This window comes from Cavia porcellus, unplaced genomic scaffold (assembly GCF_034190915.1).
Source record: "Cavia porcellus strain 051 isolate PalLab524CR breed Dunkin Hartley unplaced genomic scaffold, mCavPor4.1 scaffold_30, whole genome shotgun sequence".
Lineage (NCBI taxonomy): Eukaryota > Metazoa > Chordata > Mammalia > Rodentia > Caviidae > Cavia > Cavia porcellus.
In genome coordinates, this window is record NW_026947513.1 from 19,454,815 (window position 1) to 19,478,542 (window position 23,728).

Sequence of the window (23,728 nt, forward strand, 5' to 3'; positions counted from 1 at the left end):
TGCCTGGCAGGTGCGAGGTCATGAGTTCGATCCCCAGTACCAAAAAAAAAAAAAGTAACAGTTTTTCTGAAGCAGACTTACAGTTTGTTTTTTCATTTGTTGTATGATTTATATTCATCATAGCAGAAACAAAGTTGACACACTTCACCAGAGTTCCCTAAAGTATGTAATCTTCTGGTTGTAGTATTTATGTTGTCATCCTAGTGGACTAAAATAGTCATACTACGTTGCTACAGCACAAATGTTTGAGCCAGAGATTTATGTCAGTTTACCCTGGACTCACGAGAAAGAGATGCCCTTCCAGTGAGCCACGTTGGGTGGATCAGTGCTCATGCCCTTCTGCAGCCAATGCTGAATCTCCTAAAGACTGATTGAACTAGTGAAGGAAACATGAGATCAAGAGCTAGAGGGAAGAGGCAGGGACAGGAAGGCAAGGGGAAATAGGAAGAATTAGATGTGTTATATGCATATCCCAGCTCCCCCAGAGGAAGGCATTCTGTACTGCACACATGTGCAATAAAAATGTTTGAAAAGTGAAGATTTTAAAGCTATTGGTAACTTTCGTAAAAATTGTTGCTTACTTGCCGGCATGGATTCTTTGGAATGATATTTGTTTTTGACAATGATTTCAGGGCTGGGCACATTGTCCTGGACTGATGACGGCCAGTTGCTGGCATTGTCGACCCAGAGGGGCTCCCTGCATGTCTTCCTGACCAAGCTCCCCGTCCTCGGGGATTCCTGCTGCACCCGGATTGCATATCTCACCTCCCTCCTGGAAGTCACCGTAGCCAACCTCGTGGAGGAAGTATGAGACCAGTGTCATTTTAATTTTATTCTTAAACCAAAAGTCTTCATAGCAATTTATGACCATGACACGTCTTTATTATAGGAGCCACCGATCACAATTTCTGTTGATGTGGAACCCACCTTTGTGGCAGTGGGTCTTTATCATCTGGCTGTAGGAATGAACAACCGAGCCTGGTTCTATGTCTTCGGAGAGAATGGCAAGTCCGAGCCAGTCCTGGGTATTCTTATCCAACACACGGGTTCTGTGTCATTTGGGAAGCACTGCAAGCTTCTTTTAAGACAAAGTCCCTCACTGTTCAGAACTGGTTAATGGCTTTGTGAATCCTATAAATTTTTGCATAGTATCTGGAAAGATTTTATTCTTTACCTTTGTAGTAAAGACGGCATGGTATAGTGTACAGAATAAGCTTTAGAATTAGACTCTGGCTCCATTTCCCTCTGCCTCTCCAAGCTGATTGACTGTAGAGCACTGACTTCTGTGACTCATCGCCGTGAGCCTTAGTTTACTTGCCTAGAAAGTGAGAATACTTTTTTGGCAGTGTTGGAGGTTAAATGTAAGGTCTTTGCTCATGGTGGGTTAGTGCTCTTAACAACCAAGACCTCAAGCTCAAGGGTAGTTGAGGCAGAATAAACGGTGCTTAACAAATGTTAGCTTCTTCCCCTTCTCCTGCAGTAAGTCACATGAGCCTCAGGAGTAAAACAGACTTGACAATAGCCTGTTAAACGTAAAACCCCGTTAACTTCCTGTCACTTCGTGTTTATTTTGCATGCAATTTCATGTTCTGTTGTTTCATGTAGGCCATTATGGAACTCCTGAAGGCATTTATTTGGCAACTAAGATTTTCTTTGTTTTTTGAGACAAACTCTCACTATGTAGTTTAGGCTGGCCTTGAACTTACTATGTAACCCAGGCTGACCTCAGCCTCTCAGCAATCCTCCTGCCTCAGCCTTCTGAGTCCTGGGATTACAAGCATGTGCCACCATGCCTAGTTTAAGATTTTTTTCCTAAGAATGGCTAAAATAAAATCTTAAGTTGAAAGGACCCTTGCAAAGGTACATTTAAAATTTATTTGCAACTATTTATATGCAGTAGTTTTACCTGTATATCAATATGTGTGTTCTTTTTAATTGCTACAGCTGTGAAAAAGTTGAAAGATGTGGAATACCTGGGAACAGTAGCCAGTATCTGCCTTCACTCTGAATATGCCGCTGCACTTTTTGAAGGCAAAGTCCAGTTGCACCTGGTAAGCAATGCTGGAGTCCTGAAACCTGAGTGAAGTACTGATAGGGGACCGCCTGATGTCTCATACCAAGAACGTTGTTCAGGAGGCAGTATGTACAGATGCCTTCAAAGGACACGCAGAGTAAACAACCCCGCCCCCTCTACCCAGGTGTGGCTACACAACTGGCTGCATCCTCCAGAAACCTGCTAAATACCAGTAGTGCAGTGTATAGCTTCACTTACTATAAAAATGACCCAGGTGGCAAAATGCATCTAGAAAGAAATACAAATGAACCAGAAAAACCTGGGTAGATCACCACACGTCTGGGCTCCCTGGCATGTGTTAACCCCCCAGTTCTAGGGATTAAAGCCAACGCCTTTGCACTGAGCCAAATCTCCAGCCCTTTTTTATTATGAAACTGGGTCATGTTCAGTCTTTAAGCGGCCCAGGCTGGGCTCAAACTTGCAAATCCTCCTGCCTCAGCCTATCATGCCCAACTTGCATTGACCCTTATCTTTTGACGTGTCACATATGAGCATGAAACTGTGCCTGCCGACTGATACAAGGGAGACTGGCACCTCTGGGGGTGGGCCTTCTAGCAAGGCACCTCCCACATCTCCAGTCTCTGCATCTGGGAAGCTGCAGAGCCAGCAACAAGACAGCAGTAGAGCCTGCTGTCTGGCTCGGGCTGCTGGCCGCTGTGGGCACTGCCCGGGCCTTGGAGCATGACTGGCTCCTGGTTAGTGTGCAGAATCTGAGTGTTAGCTGATCCTGAGAAAAAGACACTTTTCCCCTGATGTGTTCTCAGTTTGCTCAACTCTGAGCCGCCATTCTTCCCGCTGCAGATAGAAAGCGAAATCATGGATGCCCAGGAAGAGCGTGAGACCCGCCTCTTCCCGGCTGTGGATGAGAAATGCCGCATTTTGTGTCACGCCTTGACTTGTGAGTTCCTCATCTACGGCACGGACGTACGTATCATCTCCCTTACTGCAGGCCACAGGGAATTTCCAAGTTTCCTTTACCTTTTACCTGTTACCTTGTTTTCTATAACCGTCTAATACAAGTAGGGAGCAGGCTACCCTCTCTGGGCAGCCTCCCTCCAGGCCGCTGCCCGCTGCCCTGCCCGCCACAGAGCCCAGGCTCGGGGGCCTGAGCCCCGCTGCAGAGGTGCTGCCCTCTTGGGACCGCAGACCTCTTTGAAGGCAGCGAGTGAGTGGAGCAGTCAGAGGACTTTGTTTTGTTGTTTCCCATCCCGCAGTTTATTGTCCCTTATTGCCTGATTCCAATGTCTTGAAAATGATTGTTTCATGCATTTTTAAAATTTTTATTTCTGTCAGTACACATTTGTAGTGTGTAATGACTGAATTCATTGCCAGGAGCTACTACATGTGCATAACACATCTTAATTCTTTCTGTGTCCCTTTCCTGTCCCCTCAAACTCTTTCCTGTCTCAAACTCTTGGTCCCCTTTCCATCTGCAAGATTTATCTCCTGGGTTGCATGCATTTTGTCTGTAAAAAAACAGAAAGTAGGAATGGTGGTTTGAGTAAGAAAGTAAATCCAGTGTCTTATTCCACCTTGGCCCGAATACAAGTCTGAAATGTCATTAGGGAACTTTTAAATTAAACTTCTATCTTGAGATCCTTGCAGAGTCACACGTGGTTGTAAGAAGCAATACAGCGATGCTGTCTGCCCTTCAGCTGGCCTGTCCTGCAGTGCATAGCCGTACAGTATCACGGCCTGTCAAGACACAGCCAGAGCCCTCCTGGGACTGTTTTCAGCCACACCTCCTTTTCTCGTGCCCCCAGCCTTCTGAACCCCTGGTTACAGTCTCTGCTTCATTTAGGCAATTTTTCCATTTCAGTGACATCTATAAAGGAAGCCTGATAACAATCACCCTCCGCTGGGGATGTCCCATTGTCCCTCAGCATGTCTCTCTGAGGAGCGAGCTGCGTGTGTGTCTCACATCCGTCCCCTGATAGCCAAGTGCTACGTTTAGTTAAACATTTCCCCACAAAGAGCAACACCTCTGACCTCTCAGTATGGGCTGCTTTCTCAGGTGGCAAAATGTTTTTAAACAGTGACCAAGTGTTGTAAACACGCTAGAAATCATAGTGCTGTAGGCAACCCACTCAGGACTCCCCCGTCTCAGGAGCTCTTCCTTTTCCCCAGTACTTTTCCCCAATAAATTTTTCCACTTTTAAAATAAAATCATGGTGATACATATCAAATCAAAGTGATACATAAATGATATTCCCATAAAGCCATTATTAAAAAAACTAAAATGCAGGCACCTTAAAAAACAGGAAGAAGATTCTGTGGCGCATATGTGTGTGTCTGTGCCGTGGATCTGTGTGGCCGTCCCCCAGCCTGCCTCACGCGTGGTTACCATCGCTCGCCGTGAAAAGGGGAAACCTCTCAAAGGGAGTGGACTGGCTCCCCACTTTATTCTTCATTTTCAGAATTGTTTAGCTCTCCTGCTTCCTTTCCCCTCCTGTGTAAATTTTAGAAAAGTCCTGCCCATATCTACAAAAAACAAATCCAAACTTGTGATTTTTTTTTTTTAGAATAATGGTAAACATGTATCAGCTAAAGAGAATTACCATGTTTACCACAGTGAAGCTTCCAACCCTTGAGCACAGGCTACCTCCCCATTTATTTAGATCTTTGGTTTCTTTCACTCATGTTTTATAGTTTTCAACGTGACAGTCCTGTGTATATTTAAATTTCTACACAACTGTTTTAAGGGATTGTAAGTTTATAGATCAAGTATTCCTTATGTGAAAGACTTGGGACCAGAAAAAAATGTTTCAGGTTTCGTAGGTTTTTGGGTTTAGGGGCATTTGCATGGAAAATTGTCTTGTTGAACATCCCTAATCTAACATCTGGAATCTGAAGTACTCCCACATCTAAAAGTTCTTGAGTGTTAGGTTGACCCTCAGAAAGTTCAGATTTCAGATAATTTAGATTCTTATATTACAGATAACACAATCTGTATTATGATTTTATTTTTGGTATATATATGTTCACTCCTAATCCATACATATCCAATTGTATCAGATAAACTTTTTATTTTTAAAATTCATCTTTAATTGATCTATTAACAGCAAAAAAGATTCACAGTAACCTTTTATTTGAAAGTTTCTCGAGCCAGGCGTGATGGCTCATGCCTGTAATCCCAGCACTCGGGAGGCTGAGGCAGGAAGATCATTGCTAGTTCGAGACCAGCCTGGGCCACAAAGTGAGCTCAACGCCAGCCTGAACTACATAGTGAGACCCTGTCTCAAAAAGACAAAAAAGGAAAAAGAGAAAAAAAAAGAAAGTTTCTCTAAAACAAGGATATTACTAGAGAATAGAAAATCTGTAAGTCATTTATTTCATAAAAATACAGGAATTTAATAGTCTGAATTGCTTATATGTTTCTCATTTCATTGATTTTCTTGGATCTATAACCTTTCACGTATTTTAAATATTATTCTTGGACTGTTCCATTAACAAACATAATGATGTTTCTCTAAAAACGAGGAAGTCTGTTAACCTTTAATGCTGAAAGTCAGTATTTTTTTTAACCATCTCTTATATTTATACGATTGGGTTTTGTTTTTAGACTGGTGTCATTCAGTATTTCTACATTGAAGACTGGCAGTTTGTTAATGATTATCGACATCCTGTCGGTGTTAAAAAGATTTTTCCCGATTCAAATGGGACCAGATTAGTTTTCATTGACGAAAAAAGTGATGGATTTGTCTACTGTCCAGTAAGTAAAACATTTTAAATGCTTGCTTTTCACAAATGCAGTATGAGAAGTATTTTTAACATTCACCTTACATAAAATTTTCTCTTAAATAATGCCAAAGACTGTAGTGCTTTCCCACCATCTTTATAATAGCATGTTCGCAGTAAATGTTCATGACTACTTATGTCTAGAAAATCCCATTCTGTGATTTTTCTCAGTATGAGCACCAGATTTTTAATGGAAAACTGGTTGTTATGTCTGAGGCTTCTGCTCCTCTCGTCATGTACTGTACAGTGCGGCAGCCTCAGCCCCGCTCCCCGTGCAGCACTTCGCCCCCAGATTTGCAGGGAGCTTTGCGGGCAGGGTCCCCGTCCTTTCTGCACACTGCAAATATGAGTGGACCCGTTTCCAAAGTCAGTTTCCTATGTTTAAACACCCTTACCATTTAAAAAAACGGGATTTAGATAAAGGACATGTTGGCTTTTACACCTTTTACTGCAGTTGGCTTTTTCATTTATTTTTATACCCAGCCAGCCAGCAGCTCGGTGCCTGCAGCTGCCCTGGCCCCGTCCTGTCCTCAGGAGCAGCCCCAGAGCCTGCGGTTTTTCCTTAGTGTCTGCCCCATGAGGGGGGCTTCCCCTTACTGTGACAGTCCTCCAAGCGACCCTTTCTGTGAAGGAAACACTTGATTCCCCCCCTCCCCTTTTCCTGCCTTCCTTCCTCTCCCCCTTCGCCTGTCCCTCCTGATTCCCTCCCCCTTCCGCCCTGCTGTCGCTTTGGTTTCTTCCTGTGAAAACTGTTAGCAGGCGAGCTGGGAGGGCCTGGCGGCTTACGCCAGCTTCCCACCATGCCAGTGCTTTCTGGACGGTTCCTCTCTGCTGGGATGACGAAGGAGGAGGGGTGACCTAATGGTTCCATGTGCTGGGCCAGCCTTGCCTCCCACCCCCTGGGCCCGCACTGTGGCAGCTGTGGCCCAGCCAGGACCTGCAGGAGGAGGGAGGGCCGGGGCTGTGTGCAGGAATCAGGACTGGGCTGGGGCTGCCGGGGAAAGGGCAGGAGTGAGACAGCTCCCCCCACTGGAGCCGTTTCCCTTTCTCCTGTCACAGCTCTCTCTTGATCATTTCTGTCCTGAGCTCTCACTTTGATTAGAGTCTCAATCCCTACCTCTCTAAAATGGAGACAGGTGTGGTACCTGCCCGGTAGGGTTGCTGGATGGAAACTAAATGAGATGGTGTACACAAGCTTTTAGAACAGTGTCTACCACACAATAAAGCTCTCTGCTTTAAAAAAAACCCTCTGTCACCAGTGCATACAGTGTGAGAGTCAGTGCAGCGCAGAAATGAGAACCAGGCTGCCTGGGTTCAAATCCTGACTGTGTGAGTTGGGCACATTTCTCTTGCCTCGGTTTTTTCATCTGAAAAATGGGGATCATTGATAGTCCCTCTTACAGAATGTAAAGTTAGAATTAAATTAGGTTTTATGTATATATACATGTATATAAGTAATTAGTATAATGCTTTAGAAGCCTTCTTATCCAATTAAAAATATGTGGACCACATGTAATTTAAAATTTTGAACAAGCCACTTTTTTTTTTTTTTTTTTGTCTTTTTTGAGACAGAGTTTCACTGTGCAGTTCAGGCTAGACTCCAATTCACTTTGTAGCCCAAGCTGGCCTCGAACTCACAGTGATCCTCCTGCCTCAGCCTCCGCGTGCTGGGATTACAGATATGTGCCATCATTCCCAGCTCTACAAGCTAAATTTTAAAGGCCAAAAAGAAACAAATGAAACTAATTTTAAATGTTTAATTTGACCCAATATTTATTTCAATATGTAGCTATATTTTAAAATTACTAATTTCTATTTGTGATCTACTATGTAGTTGAATTCAGTCTCCATTCAGATTAGGCGCGTTTCAGTGTTCAGCGCTGCAGATGACCTTCATAATACTAATTATCACATTAGACAACACAACTCTGTATATTGTTATTATTTGCGGAAATTTTATTGTACTTTGAAAGCAAGACAGAGTAGGGAGAATGAACATATTTTTCAGTTCTCCATTTAGGATATATGTAATCCTGTCAGCTTAAATTCAAAGGAATTATGTGAATCAAGTCTTTAAATAGCTTATATCATTATAATAGTAAATTTACGTTTATAACTTATTGCAGAGTTTTTTGAAATAAAGCAGCCCCAGTATAATCTATTTAAATTGCAAATCATACCTGTATTTCTATTTCTATATACTTGTGATTATCAAAATGTTTCTAAGCAAAGGCACGATCATTATTTGAATTTTGGTTCTCTTGAGCAACTTCAACTTGTTATTCTTTTCCTGAAGCCATTGTGTTGAGATATTGTAGCTTTTCATATAAATTCATTAAATTTTAGATCCTACTCGTGACTTGCCTATTAGCTAGTTTTCTTTTCAAGCCAAATGCAGTTCAGGGACAGGAAGAGAAATGTCCCTTCCTGCTGTGGTTGGGACAGATCTGCAAATCCTATTTTGCAGGTTAAGGACACAATCTATGAGATTCCTGATTTTTTACCAACCATTAAAGGCATCCTTTGGGAAAACTGGCTGCTGGATAAAGGTGTATTCGTTGCCTACGATGATGATAAAGTGTACACTTATGTCTTTCACCAGGACACCATACAAGGTACTGAGCCGCATCCTCATGCATCTATTGATAAGTGAATTTGCACTGCACTGATGTTGTTTCTGCCACATACTGGGTTTCAGCATCACAGTGTCTTTCTTATTACTGTAGGATCCAAGGTGATTTGTGCTGGTGGCACCAAACTTCCCTTTGCTCATAAACCTTTGCTCCTATACAACGGGGAGCTGACCTGCCAGACACAGAGCGGAAAAATAAATAACATCTACCTCAGCACCCACAGCTTTCTCAACAATCCAAAAGATGCAGGGCCCGAGGAGCTGCAGCAAATGTTGGCCCAGACTTTAATGCTCAAAAGGTGGGCTGAGGGCACTTGTTTGGGAGCCTTGCTTGCATAGTGTTCAAGGTAGAATCCTGTTCAGCACAGGTGGATTACAGTGCTTGCGTTGTTTATTTCGTAGAGCTATTTGAGCATCAGGTAGCATAACAGATATAAAAATGCATATAAATTCCATAGGAAGTACCGCTGGCGGGTGTTCTCATCATTATGAGAAAAGCTTTATTACAAGGAAAGCTCTCCAGGAGACTGAGGCAGGAGAATTGTTATGGGTGAGATCAATGCCAACCTGCGCTACATAATGAGTTCAAGGCCGGCCTGCACTACATAGTGAGACCCTATCTCACTACATAGACCCTATCTCAAAAAAAAGAACCTTCAGAATAAAAAAGTTTCTAGGCATTTAAATACTCCAGTTATTATGAAATTCTACCAAACCTAATTATTTTGACATTATCTTGATTTCATCATAGAGAGGTCTACTTCTGCTATGCTTGAGATTTCCTTTTCCCTGGCTTTTTTTCCTTACCTCTTAGAGCCACTGAATTCCTCCATGGCTCTAACTCTTCTAATCCTGTCTTAAATGTCACAGTTCCTCCGGGGTTCGGGAGCCCCCTCCTCTAATCAGTTCTTCCTGACTGAACCTCTGCTACTCACATGACTTCTCCACCATCCACAATGCCTGGTTCCAAAAACAAATAACTAAAGAAATAAAAACAACTTGAGCTTAGCCCTGAGCCATGGACTAAGAGGACCAGTCACATTTTCAGGATGTGTGTAGACGACAGCAGATCGCTACAAGGTTATGGGTGAAAGACAGACTGGCTGGATGCTTTGACATTTCACATCGCTCCCAGGGAGGGTCGGAGTCAAGACAGGGAGAACAGGAGGACAGGACCTGGGGTGTGACGAGCGCAGGGTGGAAATGGAGTCAGGGCAGGTCGTAAGTTTGGCGTAGACAGGTTTGAGGGGTTCATGGACTTCTAAGCACATGGCACTGGTAGGCGATTGTAAACACAGGAATTCAAAACACGCATCAGCTGTACCGTAGAAGAAAGAAAATGGGTATTCCTTTCATTGTCTGCAAGTAACCATGGGAGGCTGAGATGCTCCCTGAAATGTGTCTAGCACATGAGGGGAGATTAGATGCCACCTGGGAGTGGCCTACAGGACCAGGAAGGCTCTATGCTGAGACGCAGGTCCTCCTCCCTCAGGTTCACAGACGCCTGGGACATCTGCAGGGCCCTGAACAACCCCGATGCCTGGGGCGAGCTGGCCCAGGGCTGCCTGCACCACATGGAGGTGGACTTTGCCATCCGCGTGTATCGGGCAATCAGAAATGTTGGCATGGTGATGTCGCTGGAGCAAATAAAGGTACGCAGCTTTCTTTGGAATTATCATATTAAGGTTTCAATACTCTTTCTTCTTCGAACATTTTAAATTTCTTCAGTTAATCTTAACCGAGCATGTAAACAGGTGAATAGGCAGAGTGTTACACTTCCTACCCAGGGGTCTTTAATAAAGAAGAAAAAAATGAAGTTAAGCTTTTGTGTTTCTTCTCATCGAAATGGTTTTTCTCTGCAGGGAATAGAGGACCACCATCTCTTGGCCGGACATCTTGCCATGTTTAGCAATGACTTCAACCTGGCCCAGGACCTGTACCTTGCCTCCAGCTACCCTGTGGCTGCCCTGGAGGTACGTGGCACATAAGGAGGAAAAGCACACAGAGCCAGGCGTGGTACTGTGCACCTGTAATCCCAGCAGCCTGGGAGGCTGAGGCAAGAAGATCTCAAGTTCAGGCCCGGCCTGGGAGCTTAGTGAGTTAGTGAGACCATGTCCCCGAAAAGGGCCAGGGATGTAGCTCAGCATGAAAGCCCTGGGTTCAACTCCTAATACTGCCCCTACCCTAAAAAGACCACAGGCGGAGGCAGAATCTCCCCTCCTGTACACTTAAAACTTCTCCGCACCCAACACCGCATCCCTCCCTCCTAAAATGTAAACATTCAGCTTCAAGAACCCCTGAGTACTCATTAACTTAAAAATTTTCATTCTGCATTCAGCGAAGGCATGAAAAGGGTGTTATTGTTAACATTACTAAATAATATAAAGTTTAAATGTGTCCAAAGAGAACACATTATATAACATATAAAGCTATATAGAAGGAATATAGGTACCATTTAGATGTTCACATGTGCCAGGCACTTTCCTAAGCACTCAGCCTGTATTAACTCATTCAGCTCTCCTAAGAGTCCTGTATGACAGTACTGGCGTGTTCTGTGTTTTCCAGTTGGGGAAGCCTAAGCCCATGTGTCTTTTCTCGCTTGTTATATGAAATTCTTCTGCATATCAAGAGTAGAGAGTGAGCTGGACATGGTGGTGTACACCTGTAATCCCAGCACGTAGGAGGCTGAGGCAGGAGGTTCACCTTGAGTTCAAAGACAGCCTAGGCTACATAAAGAGTTCAAGGTCATTTTGGACTACATAGTGAGACCCTGTCTCAAAAACCAGAACCAAAACAAAGAAACAAACAAAAAAAAAAAAAAACAAGAATTGAGAGTTGCACAGCAGCGACCGGGACTGGTGAAGGACCGAGATCAAGGGCAGAAGGAAGGGAGAGGGCGATCACAGCCCAGATGAGCGGGACACCTCTGGGTCCAAATCCCAGCCTTGAGAGACCTCGAATGCGCCTCCACCCCACGGTAAGGGAGGACAGCCACCTCCAGCCCGTGGGACAGCAGCAAACATTATGAAGCAGGCATTGCCCTTTCAGCACGGTGCCTGTCGGGTAGACACAAAAACAGTTACTGTAATTGGCATTAATGTCACTCCTTCCCAACAAGTATTCCCACCGCTGTGCAAAGCGGGTGTTTTGCAAAAAAAAAAAAAAAATTTATATTGTTATGCAGCAAATGTTCATTGTTGTTTGTTTTTTCGGTTCTGAGGATCAAACCCAGAGCCTGGCACACGATAGGCAAGCCTGTCCCACCAAGCTGTACCCCACCCCACCCTGATCTCATCTTTACCATCATTCTCATGTTTAAATCCATTCATTTTAAGGAAAATTTAGTTAAGGGTACGATATTCTTTGAGGTAACTGGACACCCTGAGAAATTTTGAGAACTTGGATTGGTGCTCATTGCCATAGGACTGTCACCGTAGCTCTTCTGGATTTGCCTGGGGACACTGGGAGCCATTAACTCATAAAGATTTGAGGAAATGGCTTTGGAATGGGAGGGCTGATCACCTCCATCTGTCCTTTACTGAAGGATTTAGAGGGCAGAGCAGAGCCCACTGCCTGCTCTGTCACGTAGCAGCCATGTGACCTCGCGGACGACTGCGGTAAAGAGCCTCTCTTTGCCTCTGTGTTTGGATCTCTAAAATGGGTACCATGCCGGGCATATAGCTCAACAGCACAGCACCTGTCTGGTCAGCACAAGGTCCAGAGTTCGATTTCCAGTTCCAAAAAAAAAGAAAAAAATGAGTGCCAGAAAAGTTCATTTAAAATGGTAATTGTGAAAAGTGAAATACGCCTGCTCAAATTCTGTGCCTGGCAAAGAATAGCACTTAAAAATTATTAGCCATCATTAATTCTTTTAAAAATATAAAGCAAGGTGAGAAATGAACCTTAAAAGAGTCTGAAGTGGTTAGATTATGTTTGGAATTGTGTACCAGACGCCGGTAAATGACCATAAGAAACAGAGAAACACTTCAAACTTCATTTTCTATTCAGTTTGCAATATAGCTTTAATTTTTTGTTTTTGTTTTTGTTTTTGGTCTTCTTGAGACAGGGTCTGTCTATGCAGTTGAGGCTGACCTTTAGCTCACTTTGTAGCCCAGGCTGGTCTCAAACTCACAACGATCCTCCTGCCTCAGCCTCCTGAGTGGTAGGATTACAGGTGTGCATCACCATGCCCAGCTCTATAGCTTCAAATTGTCTAAGAAAATTCTATTAATTCCTATAGTAAAGTGTCTCGCAGCTTATTTTCCTTGTAAGATGAAAAATTAATTTTGGTTTATTATGTTAGTTTAAATTTAACTTCTTCCCTAATGAGAAAAAGTAAACGCTAAAGAGTGATTCTGTTAGATAGGATGGAGTTTGGGGCGTGCTGCAAACTGCTATGTGCCCAGGCTCTGTCCAGTGCAGCTCTCGGAATGATCATCATTCAGTACAAAAGGTTCTTGCAAGCACTTTTGGGAAAACTGGTACAATGTGGTGACTTTGCAAAATAATTTGCTCTTTGGAAGTTAAAATGTTTTTCTTCCTAACAGATGAGGAGGGATTTACAGCACTGGGACAGTGCTCTTTGGCTGGCAAAACGCTTGGCCCCAGACCAGATACCACTTATATCGAAAGAATACGCCATTCAGCTTGAATTCACGTAAGTCCTCACCTTTGTACACTTCCGTTGGTAGCTAATTGCTGTTTATCTCCAATTCTAAACTACCATGAATTACAAGGCCTTTTCATGATTTCAGCATTTCTCTTTAGGGGAGAAAGCATTTTATCTGACTAATGATGGCCATGCATTGGTCCCCTTTCATTTTTATCTCTTAAGTGTGCGTCTAGTCCTTGTCCCCATTGGAATCTAAACCCCGTTTTGAACAACAGGTGGCCGTCCACAGGGCTCAAGGACACAGCGCTCAGGGTGAGAGCCGCTTCATACTCTGAGGGTGTGATTTCAAAGTCGGGGAGAACACTGCAATCCTTCATATGGCTATAATGGAAAACCTGAGACTGGGTCATACAAAGAGCAGGCATGCACTCTGGGAGACTGAGCGGGAGGCCTGCAAATTCAAGCCCAGCCTGGGCAACTTAGTGAAAGCTTCTCTCCAAATAAAAACCAAAAGGGATGAGGATGTAGTTTAGCACAGAGGCCCTGAGTTCAATCTTCAGTACTGTAAAACACGCACACAAAAGCAAAGCTGAGTGTCTGGCTTGGGCTTGTACTCCCAACAGTCAGGAGGCTGAGGCAGGAGGATCACCATGAGTTAAAGGCCAGGTTGGTCTACAAAGCAAGACCCTGACTTACAAAAAAAATAGAAATGCCAACAGCAGATATTTTATCTCCCAGTTCTGTTCTGGAGGCTGGGAAGGCAAACAGCAATACACTGGCATCTGCTTAGGGCTTGTCCCCGTGCTCCTTCTGCCTCAAGCCCTGTTAGACTGGCCCTGGTGATCCAGCCCTGGTGGTGCCCACCTGCCAGTGCAATCACATTGGCGATGAGTTTCATTGTGTGTATCCAGGGCACACATTCAGCCCAGAGCCATATGCTTCTAGTTTGCCTCAGTTTGCAAACTTTGAATGGAGCTACATTGTGGATTAAAAAATAGTTTTAAGAGCCGAGCATGGTGGCTCACACCTGTAATCGCAGCACTCAAGAGGCGGAGGCAGGAGGATTCTTGCGAGTTCGAGACCAGCCCAGGCTACAAAGTGAGCTCAAGGCCAGCCTGAACTGCATAGCAAGAGCCTGTCTCAAAAAGACCAAAAAAAAAAAAGTCAAGACAGAAGCTCTATACAGGAGGGTGTCAGGGCTTGAGTAATAATCCTTTCTGCCTTTAGAAATTCCACAGTCTATTCTGAGAATTGTAGGATTTTCTAGTACTCTTAATTCCTTGGCCATATTTATTGTCAGTAGTCATAATTAACAGAGAGTTTATTTCACTGCTGCACAAAATAAAATTTAGGGGCATTTAGCATCCAATTTTGAGTTAACATTCAGCTGTGGTTACTCCTACTAATGCAAATAACTAACAGATTATAAATGAAAAGTTTTTGTAAGTGAAAAAATTTTTTAAAATAAGTTCATAGACATATGCACAATGGCTACATTTTTTCTCTTGGCGTTTATGATAAGATGCATTCAAATTTCAAAAATATTAAAGTCTGGGAAAAATACTCTTGAAACATAAAATATGTTTTTAACATTTGAGTCTTAAAATACATTTTATATAGTTTTACTTTTATTTTCCCACAGACTTTGGATTGATTGAAAACATTGACACATGAATTTTAGTTGTAGATATTATTTTATCAAAACATCCTCTCATTTCCAATCAGAATATCTGATTGTAAATTTTCTATACTACAGATAAAAAGCTTTGGAGATGTTATTTCTTCTTCATCGATTTCATGGATTTAATTTTGCCGCATTTCTGCTCCATACAAATTAAATCCAGAGGCTGGGAGTGGGCAGTAGTTCAGGGTATACCATCTGACTATCACGCCCAAGGCTGCAGCTCTGGGGGTCACAGTTGCTTTGACTTCTGTCTTTAATCTTGGCTGTGCACCCACCAAGTCCCCCCACTTTCACTGCGTCTGCATGCAGGCCCTCACACCCTGATCCAACATCCAGTCCTCCTGAGGGCCACCCACAACTGACTTCCTCTGGGGCCCAGGCTTGCACTAGCTCCCAGCTGTCTGTCTCATCGCCCGAGTAGGTCAAGTCTGGAGGAGATTTGGCTGGGTGAGATCCAACTAATGAGCTGGGTCATGTCATAATTCCAGAATGATATAATATTACAACAAAATTACATAATAAAATGAGAATTTTAAAATCTCTCGTACCTCCGGTTGAGCAGGCTCCTGAAGGAAGGACCCAGGAGACATCCCTAGCTGGACCAACGGAATTGGGCCCAAATTAGAAGTTCCCACTCAGGAATATTCCTAATGGTGACAGAAGGCAGCTCTCAGGCAGCAGGAGTTTCTCTCCTAAAACTTCAGACATTGGTGGATGTAGAAACGGGGCTTAGATAGGCTGATAATGTGGACCTGGAATAATCTCAATATCGTTTTCAGAGCTGATTAAAGATAGTTCAGGAGATGGTTTCTCAGAGGAAGGTAGTCTCAATAAAAAGATCTTAAATCTGGGGCTGGGCATTTAGCTCAGTGGCATAAGCACCTGCCTGGCAAGTGTGAGGTCCTGAGTTTGATCCCCGGAAACAAAACAAAAAACAAAAAAAAAGATCTTAAATCACCAACCTAAATACTGAAAATATATTGAGAGATTATGTCCTGTGGATATGCAGATCTTGTATTTCACGCTCCCCTCAAAGTCTTGCTCCTGCTACCTGAGCCTCCCCAAGTACTGGAATTACAGGTGTGTACGACACACCCAGCAACATTGCTTCTTATAAACACAGGGCCTTTGGGGGACAGAAATTGGTTTTTATGGTCATGTGATGGTCACTTGGTGCTCCAAAGGAAGTAATTAATTAAAAATGATCCATAAAGTATACTGTAATTCCTCCACATGCCCAGCGTATCTCGAGTAGGTACTTTATGGAATAGCGTATTCTAGTTTAATACTTTCAAAGTGGCAAAATGTTGAGTTGCACTCTGAAAAAAATGCGTGCCTCTAGGCTGTGTTTGCACCTTTTGTGGGCTTCAGCAACTATGTGTGACAAAGGTTATCTTTTAAGTTTTGTGTATGTAAATACTTAAATAATTAAAATTCACTCTGATTTTTCTTTCAGGGGAGATTATGCAAATGCTTTGGCTCATTATGAGAAAGGAATCACAGGTGATAATAAGGTAACTTTCATTAAAGATAAAATATGCATAATAATCCCAGGGTTTGTTTTCAGTTCTATTTGTAAAAATTCTGGTCTTAATTTTCATTTTATTTATCTAATATCTAGTGTATGAGCCTGTTTCTAGCTTATTAGTAACTTGGCAAGAATATAGTTGAGTCTTTTTTCCTGGTACTGGAATTGAACCCAGGACCTTTGCACTGATCTGCATTCCTTTTCTTTTTTATCTAAAACCAGATCTAGCAAAGTTGCTAATTGCCCAGACTGGGCCAGAGCTTATGATCCTCATCTCCGTCACTAGTTAAAGCATTTTAAAATGCTTGAAACTCTCAAAAAACAAAGATGACAGTATTTTTGTCCACTTGGAAACAATATATTCTTCATTGCATCCTAAATATAAGGTGCTACTTAATTTTTTTTTCTGTGAGTAAGGTCTTGAGCTCACATTGTAGCCCAGACTGGCCTCGATGTCACAATCCTCCTCCTGCCTCAGTCTCCCAAGTGCTAGGATTACAGGTGTGCACCACCATGCCCAACCTAAACTGCTGGTTAAGATTAGAAGTAAAAATGGTGTCCCTTCCCACTTACAAACCTGTATAATTCAAGAAGAGAATGATATGTCTGAACAAGGGGACCTTATATACCCCTAAAAGATTCAATTGATTTCCAATTGACTTGGAAAGGCCACGGTAAAAACCAAAACGCTGCTTTGTACACACATGATGCCAAGCTGATCTTTGCTCAGCTAATAAGAATGATTTCATTTTTTGTAAAAGTCCAAGTATATGGTATTGGTCATAAGCCAACTGTGATTTTCTGAAGGCTTTTACTCTCTTAAAATAACCACTTTGCAAATTAGTTCCAGAAAAGTCATTTCTTCTGCCAGTCTACTCTCACACCAGTCTTCTCAGACGGCCCTGAGAAGGCAGGCACAGTGAGACATGCTCATATAATACCACTCAGGAGGCGGAAGCAAGAGGACCCCAAGTTCAAGCCCAGCCTGGGCAACTTAGTGACATCCTGTCTCAAAACAAAAAATAAAAAGAACCAGAGATGCATCTCATTTCAGAGGCCCTGGATTTGATCCCCTCTCAAAAAATGAATCATATACCTGTTGTATTCTCTCATCTCAGGATTTTAGCTCAGAAAGCTCAATTTTGTAATGAAATTGGTGTTTTTAAGTTAGTTTATGTAAAGCCTGAAAATCTTTCTCTTTTTTTTTTTTTTTTTTTTGTTTTTGTTTTTGTTTTGTTTGTTTTTGTTTTTGTCTTTTTCCTTTTTATCGGTACCGGGGATTGAACTCATGACTGCCTGCTTGCAAGGCAGGTGCTTATGCCGCTGAGCTAAACCTCCAGCCCCCAAATTATTTAATTCTTTTTTTTTTCTTTTTTTGTCTTTTTCCTTTTTATCAGTACCGGGGATCGAACTCATCTCTTTTGTTTATATGTAGCATAGTTATTACAAAATGAATGAAAGCTCATCATAGTCATTCTTTAAAACCACTAAAGAATATTAATGTGAAATGTGGGAGCCCCGTGTTCGGTCCCCTATCCACACTCTGAAATTGTCACCATTGATAATGTCACCAGCAATCGTGTATCTAAAAGGCAAGTTCTTATCAGTGGGACTTGTAGGCCATGACATTTGTTTTCAATTTCTGACTGCTAAGTTGTTCCCAAAACCAAATTACAGTAATTCATACACCTACCACTTGTATATGATCGCATCCGTTTCTGTATCCAGTATTACCAGTAGCAGTGAATCACTTAATTTGGTAAGCATAAATGTATGTATTTTTTGTCTTGTTGATTACTAGTGAAGTTAAGCATATTTTTACGTATTTATTGGCCAGTCATTTTTAGTGAATTATCAGATCCTATTCTTTGTTCATTTGACTCAGGTTTTTGACATTTTCTTTGGCTATATTTTTGTTTTAGTTCATTCTTTGTCTCTGCTGTCAAATGCAGTTACCACTAGCTATGTATGGCAATTTAAATTGTTTAAAATGAAATAAATTTGAACCTTTAGCTCCTTCACACTTCCAGACTTCTATGCGTAATAGCCACTGTGACTCTTCCCTACCACATTGGCCAGCACCGATACATGACATTTCTGTCATGGAAAACTCTGCTAGACATGCTACTTTAGGTAACATACAACCTGACACTGCATGGAGCAGATCAGTTGTTAGATGATGTTATCATCATCATCATTATTTTGGGTTTTTTCTTTTTTTTTTTTTTTTTTTTTTTTTTTTGTCTTTTTCATTCTTATCGGTACCAGGGATCAAACTCACAACTGCCTGCTTGCAAGGCAGGCACTTATGCTGCTAAGCTAAATCCCCAGCCCCCTTCTTCTTTTTTTGAGATAGGATCTCACTATGCAGTTCAGGCTAGCCTTGAGCTCACTTTGTAGCCCAGGTTGGTCTCAAACTTGCAATAATCCTCTTGCCTCAGCCTTCTGAGTGCTGGAATTACAGGTATGCACCACCATGCCCGAATTTAGTCTTGTATTTTGAAATAGGACCTCACTATATAGTCCAGCTTGGTTCAAACTCTCAATTGTCCTGCCTCAGCCTCCCAAGTATTGGGATTACCAGAATGCAGCACTATGCCCAGCTTGATATCTTTAATGAATTAAACACTTCTAAATAAACACAGCTTTTATGTTCAGTTATGCCTAGTACAAAAATCTTCAATTTGATAAATGATTTCTCCCAAAGTTACTTGTAGTATTTGCATTACAATAGCGAGTTTATTACTACTTTTATAAAATACTGTGCCAAGAACCATATATAGTATTACCACAAAAGATACTAAATATTTTCTTTAGGTAAGCAAAATCTTTAAAAGGTAAAAGATATAGACTCCTAAAGAGAAAAATTATAACATTGTACAAGTTGATATAAAAAAATTCAAAGACTCGGCGGCACTTGGGAGGCTGAGGCAGGAGGATCGTTGAGAATTCCAGACCAGCCTGGACTACAAAATGAGTTCAAGGCCAGCTTGAACTGTGTAGTGAGACTTTGTCGCAAAAAAGACAAAAACAACAACAAAAAAAAATTCAAAGACTCTGTTATTTCAAAATTATAAACTTCCTTGAAAAGGAAGCAGCCAGAAACCTTTGGACCTGCTGAGATACAGGCGTTGAGTTAGCGCATGATGTGCCTGTATTGCCTCCGCCTGCAGGAGCACGATGAGCTGTGCCTGGCTGGTGTGGCCCAGATGTCCATCCGGATGGGCGACATCCGCCGAGGGGTGAACCAAGCCCTCAAGCACCCCAGCAGGGTCCTGAAGAGAGACTGCGGAGCCATCCTGGAGAATATGAAGGTATCCCCGCTCTGCAGAAACAGTCCTGAGCTCCTCTGCCTCACCAGTTCAGCATTTTAATAATCCTGTTGTTGTTAGCAATTTTCAGAAGCGGCCCAGCTGTATGAGAAAGGCCTCTTCTACGACAAAGCAGCGTCGGTTTACATCCGCTGCAAGAACTGGTAAGGGCTGGCCCCGTGTGTCCTGTCTGCGTGGAGGTGGCTGTGCGGGGTTCACACCCACTCCTAGGAGTTCTTTCCACACCCAGACCCACCTTCCCGCTCCAGCTTTGTCACAGGCGGGTTCACATGACACTCCTTCCCCAGAGAAGGCTCTGCAGCTTGGTGCGGGGAGATTCCTGATAGGTGAGCTACTAGGGAAAAACAGATGGAACCCTGTCACCCCAGTGGAGTCAGCGGATTGCCCGGCATGCGCCCCTCAGAGTGAGCAGGAGAATCAAGAGAAAATGCTCTTAAGTCTGCCTTTACCTCTGGACGCCAAGATCTTTGAAAGATGATCGTAATTGTTTTTGCATCCTGAAACCTGGCGTTGGTCGTAGGCAGCGGCTGCAGCAGGGAACAGACTGTTGATGCCGTCCTCCTTGACTTCCTTTTAGGACAAAAGTTGGCGAGCTTCTGCCTCACGTGTCTTCTCCTAAGATCCACTTGCAGTACGCCAAAGCTAAAGAAGCAGACGGCAGGTGCGTAGTTTCTCAGATTTACATGAATTTAACAGGTTTATGACGGGGCCGTAATCATATGTCTCGCTGCTGCCGGGGGCTCGGAACCGCTGTGGAGCAGGCATGAGTGTCCCATCAGGGGCCTGTGACAGGCCGAGCTGACCAGGCTGCCCAGCGGACAGTCATGCATGTCCTGACGGCCTGGTGTGGTAAGGTAGTCTGAGTCTGATAAGTTAACCATTGATGTTAAAAGCAGAGAAAAGCAAGATCTCTTGCTACATGCACAGGGGCTGGACTGTGACATCTTCTGTTCTCACACGTCAGCCTTTCCTTTATTTATTCAAAGATAGTCAATTGGCTTAAATACTGGATGTCGAAATTCTGGTATGACATGAACTGGGAATTAAAAGACAGTCTTTTGTTTCGTTTTGGCACCTGGGATTGAACTCACAACCTCACACTTGCAGGCAGGCTTCATGCCACTGAGCTAAATCCCCAGCCTTATGATTGTCGCTTTTCAAGGAACATGACCAAATGGTGCAGAAGGGAAGAAAAGTACAGAAACGTGTATCCAGACGTAGGGGGAGACAGGACGCTACTGAAGCCAGAAAACAGGACTAACACACAGCAGTGCTGTACAGCTTAGTACTCTACAGAAACTGATAGGAACAGGGAACAAAGGCAAGAAGGCAACTCCCAGAGACGGAGCTACAATTTGAAATTATATTTCTGTAAACAGGAAAAAGTTCTGCCTTGTATATACTAATAAAAGCGTGCTATCACATTTGGAAAGGTTTAGTTTCGTAACTATGGGTCAAAGCACATTTGTTATACCTGACTGATAAAAGTATAAATTTCTGTGGCCTTTGGAAAGTAACTTTGTAAGTATCTATTAAGAGGCTTTTAAAGTTTAGGACTACCTTCCACTTTTGAAAAGTAACCTTAGCAAATAGAGACAGATACTAATGTCTTGTTAAAAAGGAAAGAGGGAATGAGTCCAAACTGAAAGGAGGTACTGAGCGCCACCTAGAGGTCAACACAAAGATTTTATATCTCACCGTTAAGCTTTCTATACTGTAATTGTGAAGAATTCTGTATTTTCTGTTTTCTACAGTAATTCTATATTGTTGCCGTACTCTTACTTCTAGAAAAAAACATAGTAAAAATGAACATTTTATAGAAGCTCTGATTCGTTTATAAAAACTGCAATATAATATTGCATTTGTGCTGTTAGTTTCTTAAATCCCTAAAAAGAACATGTTTCTGTGAGACAGGTTTTTTTTCCTGATGAAATAAAAAAGATTTAAACAAAAAGAGTCACCAACAGTATAACAGAAAAGTGCCCCAAATATTTACACACATTACCCCAGCACCACCACCAAGTTGAGTGTTAGAAACTGTCTGAACTGAGTATTTCTTCTAGATACAAGGAAGCTGTCGTGGCTTATGAGAATGCCAAGCAATGGAACAGTGTGATCCGCATCTACCTGGACCATCTCAATAACCCAGAAAAGGCTGTCAGCATCGTCAGAGAGACCCAGTCTCTGGATGGAGCCAAGATGGTGGCCAGGTGATATGGAGCATCAATGTCCTTGGAGTCCGAAAAATTAACTTTGAAAGAAAATCGCTACTCACCCTGTCAGATACCTAAATGCAAAAGGAATACTTCGTGTGTGTGTTTAGAATTATATCTAAGGATTTATTTAAATTCAAAGGCTATGATGGTCATCTTTTGAAAGTATGCTTATCAGGTGCATGCATATACCATAAAACTGGGCTTTAGTAAGTTATTTTTATTTTCTGGTTGAGGAAGATTGTGTAAATGACAAGCTTATTCTACATGAGAGTCAAACTAATCGAAGCACTTTGTTTTAGGTTTTTCCTACAGCTCGGTGACTATGGGTCTGCCATCCAGTTTCTTGTCATGTCCAAATGTAACAATGAAGCTTTCACCCTGGCTCAGCAACACAACAAGATGGAAATCTACGCAGACATCATTGGTAAATGTCACTGTTCTCCCTGTGTTCTCTTAAATACTTGTATCATAAAAACGCTTTGACTCTTATGATCAAGTTACCAGACTGGTGTGCACACAAGACCATTCTTCTTATAAATGAGCACCATTTATACATCAGCACGCATCTGTGTTATTTGCCAAATGTCAGGATCCCTGCTAACAGGTAAGGTGTTATTACCATGTAAAGAAAAATACAGTTTCTAAAAAATAAGATCTTGGGGATGAATTCCAACACAGGTCAAATTTCACAAACCATTATTTATCAACGATTAGAAGTAAGCAAGATTTCACTAGGAAGGGATAAGTGCCAGGTGATTTTAGAAACTATAAATTTTTTTATAAATACTTTAAATATTTTTAAAGTGAGCTATAAGTTAAGAAAAAGAGTGATATATGTATCAGTCTATGGGAGGGCGGAGAGGGAAATGGGGGAAAAAAGGAATCCAGATGTGTTATACACTATGAGGAAGTGATCAATATGTGTGATGAATATGTACTAGTAAAAAGAACAAACTCTTTAAAAAATTCCTAAAGATTTCATGATCCAAAAGAGAATTTTTATTCTGAGAATCCTGCTTTTAGGTTTTCTTCCCATGTTTGCAGTTGTTCAGATTTTGATGTTAAGAGTGTACATAATATTATATTTAAACCTGAAATTCCCATTTAAGCTGCGTACCCTAGGCTGGAGGTACAGGTCAGTGAAGGAGTGCTTGTCTAACACGCAAGGGTCTCAGTTTGATCCCTAGCACTGCAAAAAGGAAAAGCAGTGCTTAGTTCTATTACATTAAGTGCCTTCACGCTGGTGCAGCTGTCACCAGGAACTTTGTCATCATCTGCTCTAAAGCCTGTACTCAGTGAATAATTACGCCCACTCTCCCTCCCTTCTGTCTATATTAATACGACTGCTCATGGCACCTTGTATAAGTGGAGTCATAAAATAGCTTGTACTTTCGTGTTACTTTGTTTTTTAAAATTCACAAAATAACCATAAGAATTACTGATGGGATTCATGAAACGATTTCTGTGTCAGTCTTCAAAGGAGCGTGTGTTGGGAAGTCATTAAGATAACTCAAGTAGATAAAGAGCGAAAGATAAAAGCAAGTTTACAGTTGCTAATGTTTAGTTTGACAGATGATATTTCTGCCTAACATTGCAAATCACTACTGCACTAAAGTAAAATTTTTTAAGTCTATAAGGATGTAACTTACTTTTTTATAAGAGAAATATATAGATAGATTTTTCTCCTGTCCCCAAAACACTCACACTTCTTTATGCCTTTCTCTTTGAGCCTCCGTATCTGTCTGGCTGGAGGTGCAGGCTGTAACTACACTTCAGCAGCCCCCTCGGCCTCCATCCCAGATGTAAACAATGATTTGGAACTCCAGCAGTTGTGGGGTCCTTCCTTCCCTGTGCTTGATCAGTTTAAAATCCCCAATCAAAAGCAAATGCTGGGGCTGGGGATTTAGCTTAG

At 42.3% G+C, this 23,728-nt stretch overlaps 1 protein-coding gene across 2 annotated transcripts in view; it reads left to right on the plus strand.

Moving 5' to 3' along the window:
- Window positions 1-23,728, plus strand: part of Wdr19 (WD repeat domain 19) — a 70,275-nt gene that overhangs the window by 24,140 nt on the left and 22,407 nt on the right. The window contains exons 11-26 of one of the 2 annotated variants that reach the window (XM_063240478.1): window positions 633-805; window positions 890-1,025; window positions 1,945-2,051; window positions 2,876-2,998; window positions 5,637-5,786; window positions 8,280-8,427; window positions 8,539-8,743; window positions 9,937-10,096; window positions 10,307-10,417; window positions 12,992-13,101; window positions 16,197-16,254; window positions 19,442-19,582; window positions 19,661-19,743; window positions 20,178-20,261; window positions 21,664-21,810; window positions 22,116-22,240. In XM_063240478.1, coding sequence (XP_063096548.1) covers window positions 633-805; window positions 890-1,025; window positions 1,945-2,051; window positions 2,876-2,998; window positions 5,637-5,786; window positions 8,280-8,427; window positions 8,539-8,743; window positions 9,937-10,096; window positions 10,307-10,417; window positions 12,992-13,101; window positions 16,197-16,254; window positions 19,442-19,582; window positions 19,661-19,743; window positions 20,178-20,261; window positions 21,664-21,810; window positions 22,116-22,240 — 2,061 coding nt within the window. The remainder of the gene's footprint in view (window positions 1-632; window positions 806-889; window positions 1,026-1,944; window positions 2,052-2,875; window positions 2,999-5,636; window positions 5,787-8,279; window positions 8,428-8,538; window positions 8,744-9,936; window positions 10,097-10,306; window positions 10,418-12,991; window positions 13,102-16,196; window positions 16,255-19,441; window positions 19,583-19,660; window positions 19,744-20,177; window positions 20,262-21,663; window positions 21,811-22,115; window positions 22,241-23,728) is intronic. The other variant, XM_003471541.5, reaches the window with a different exon arrangement.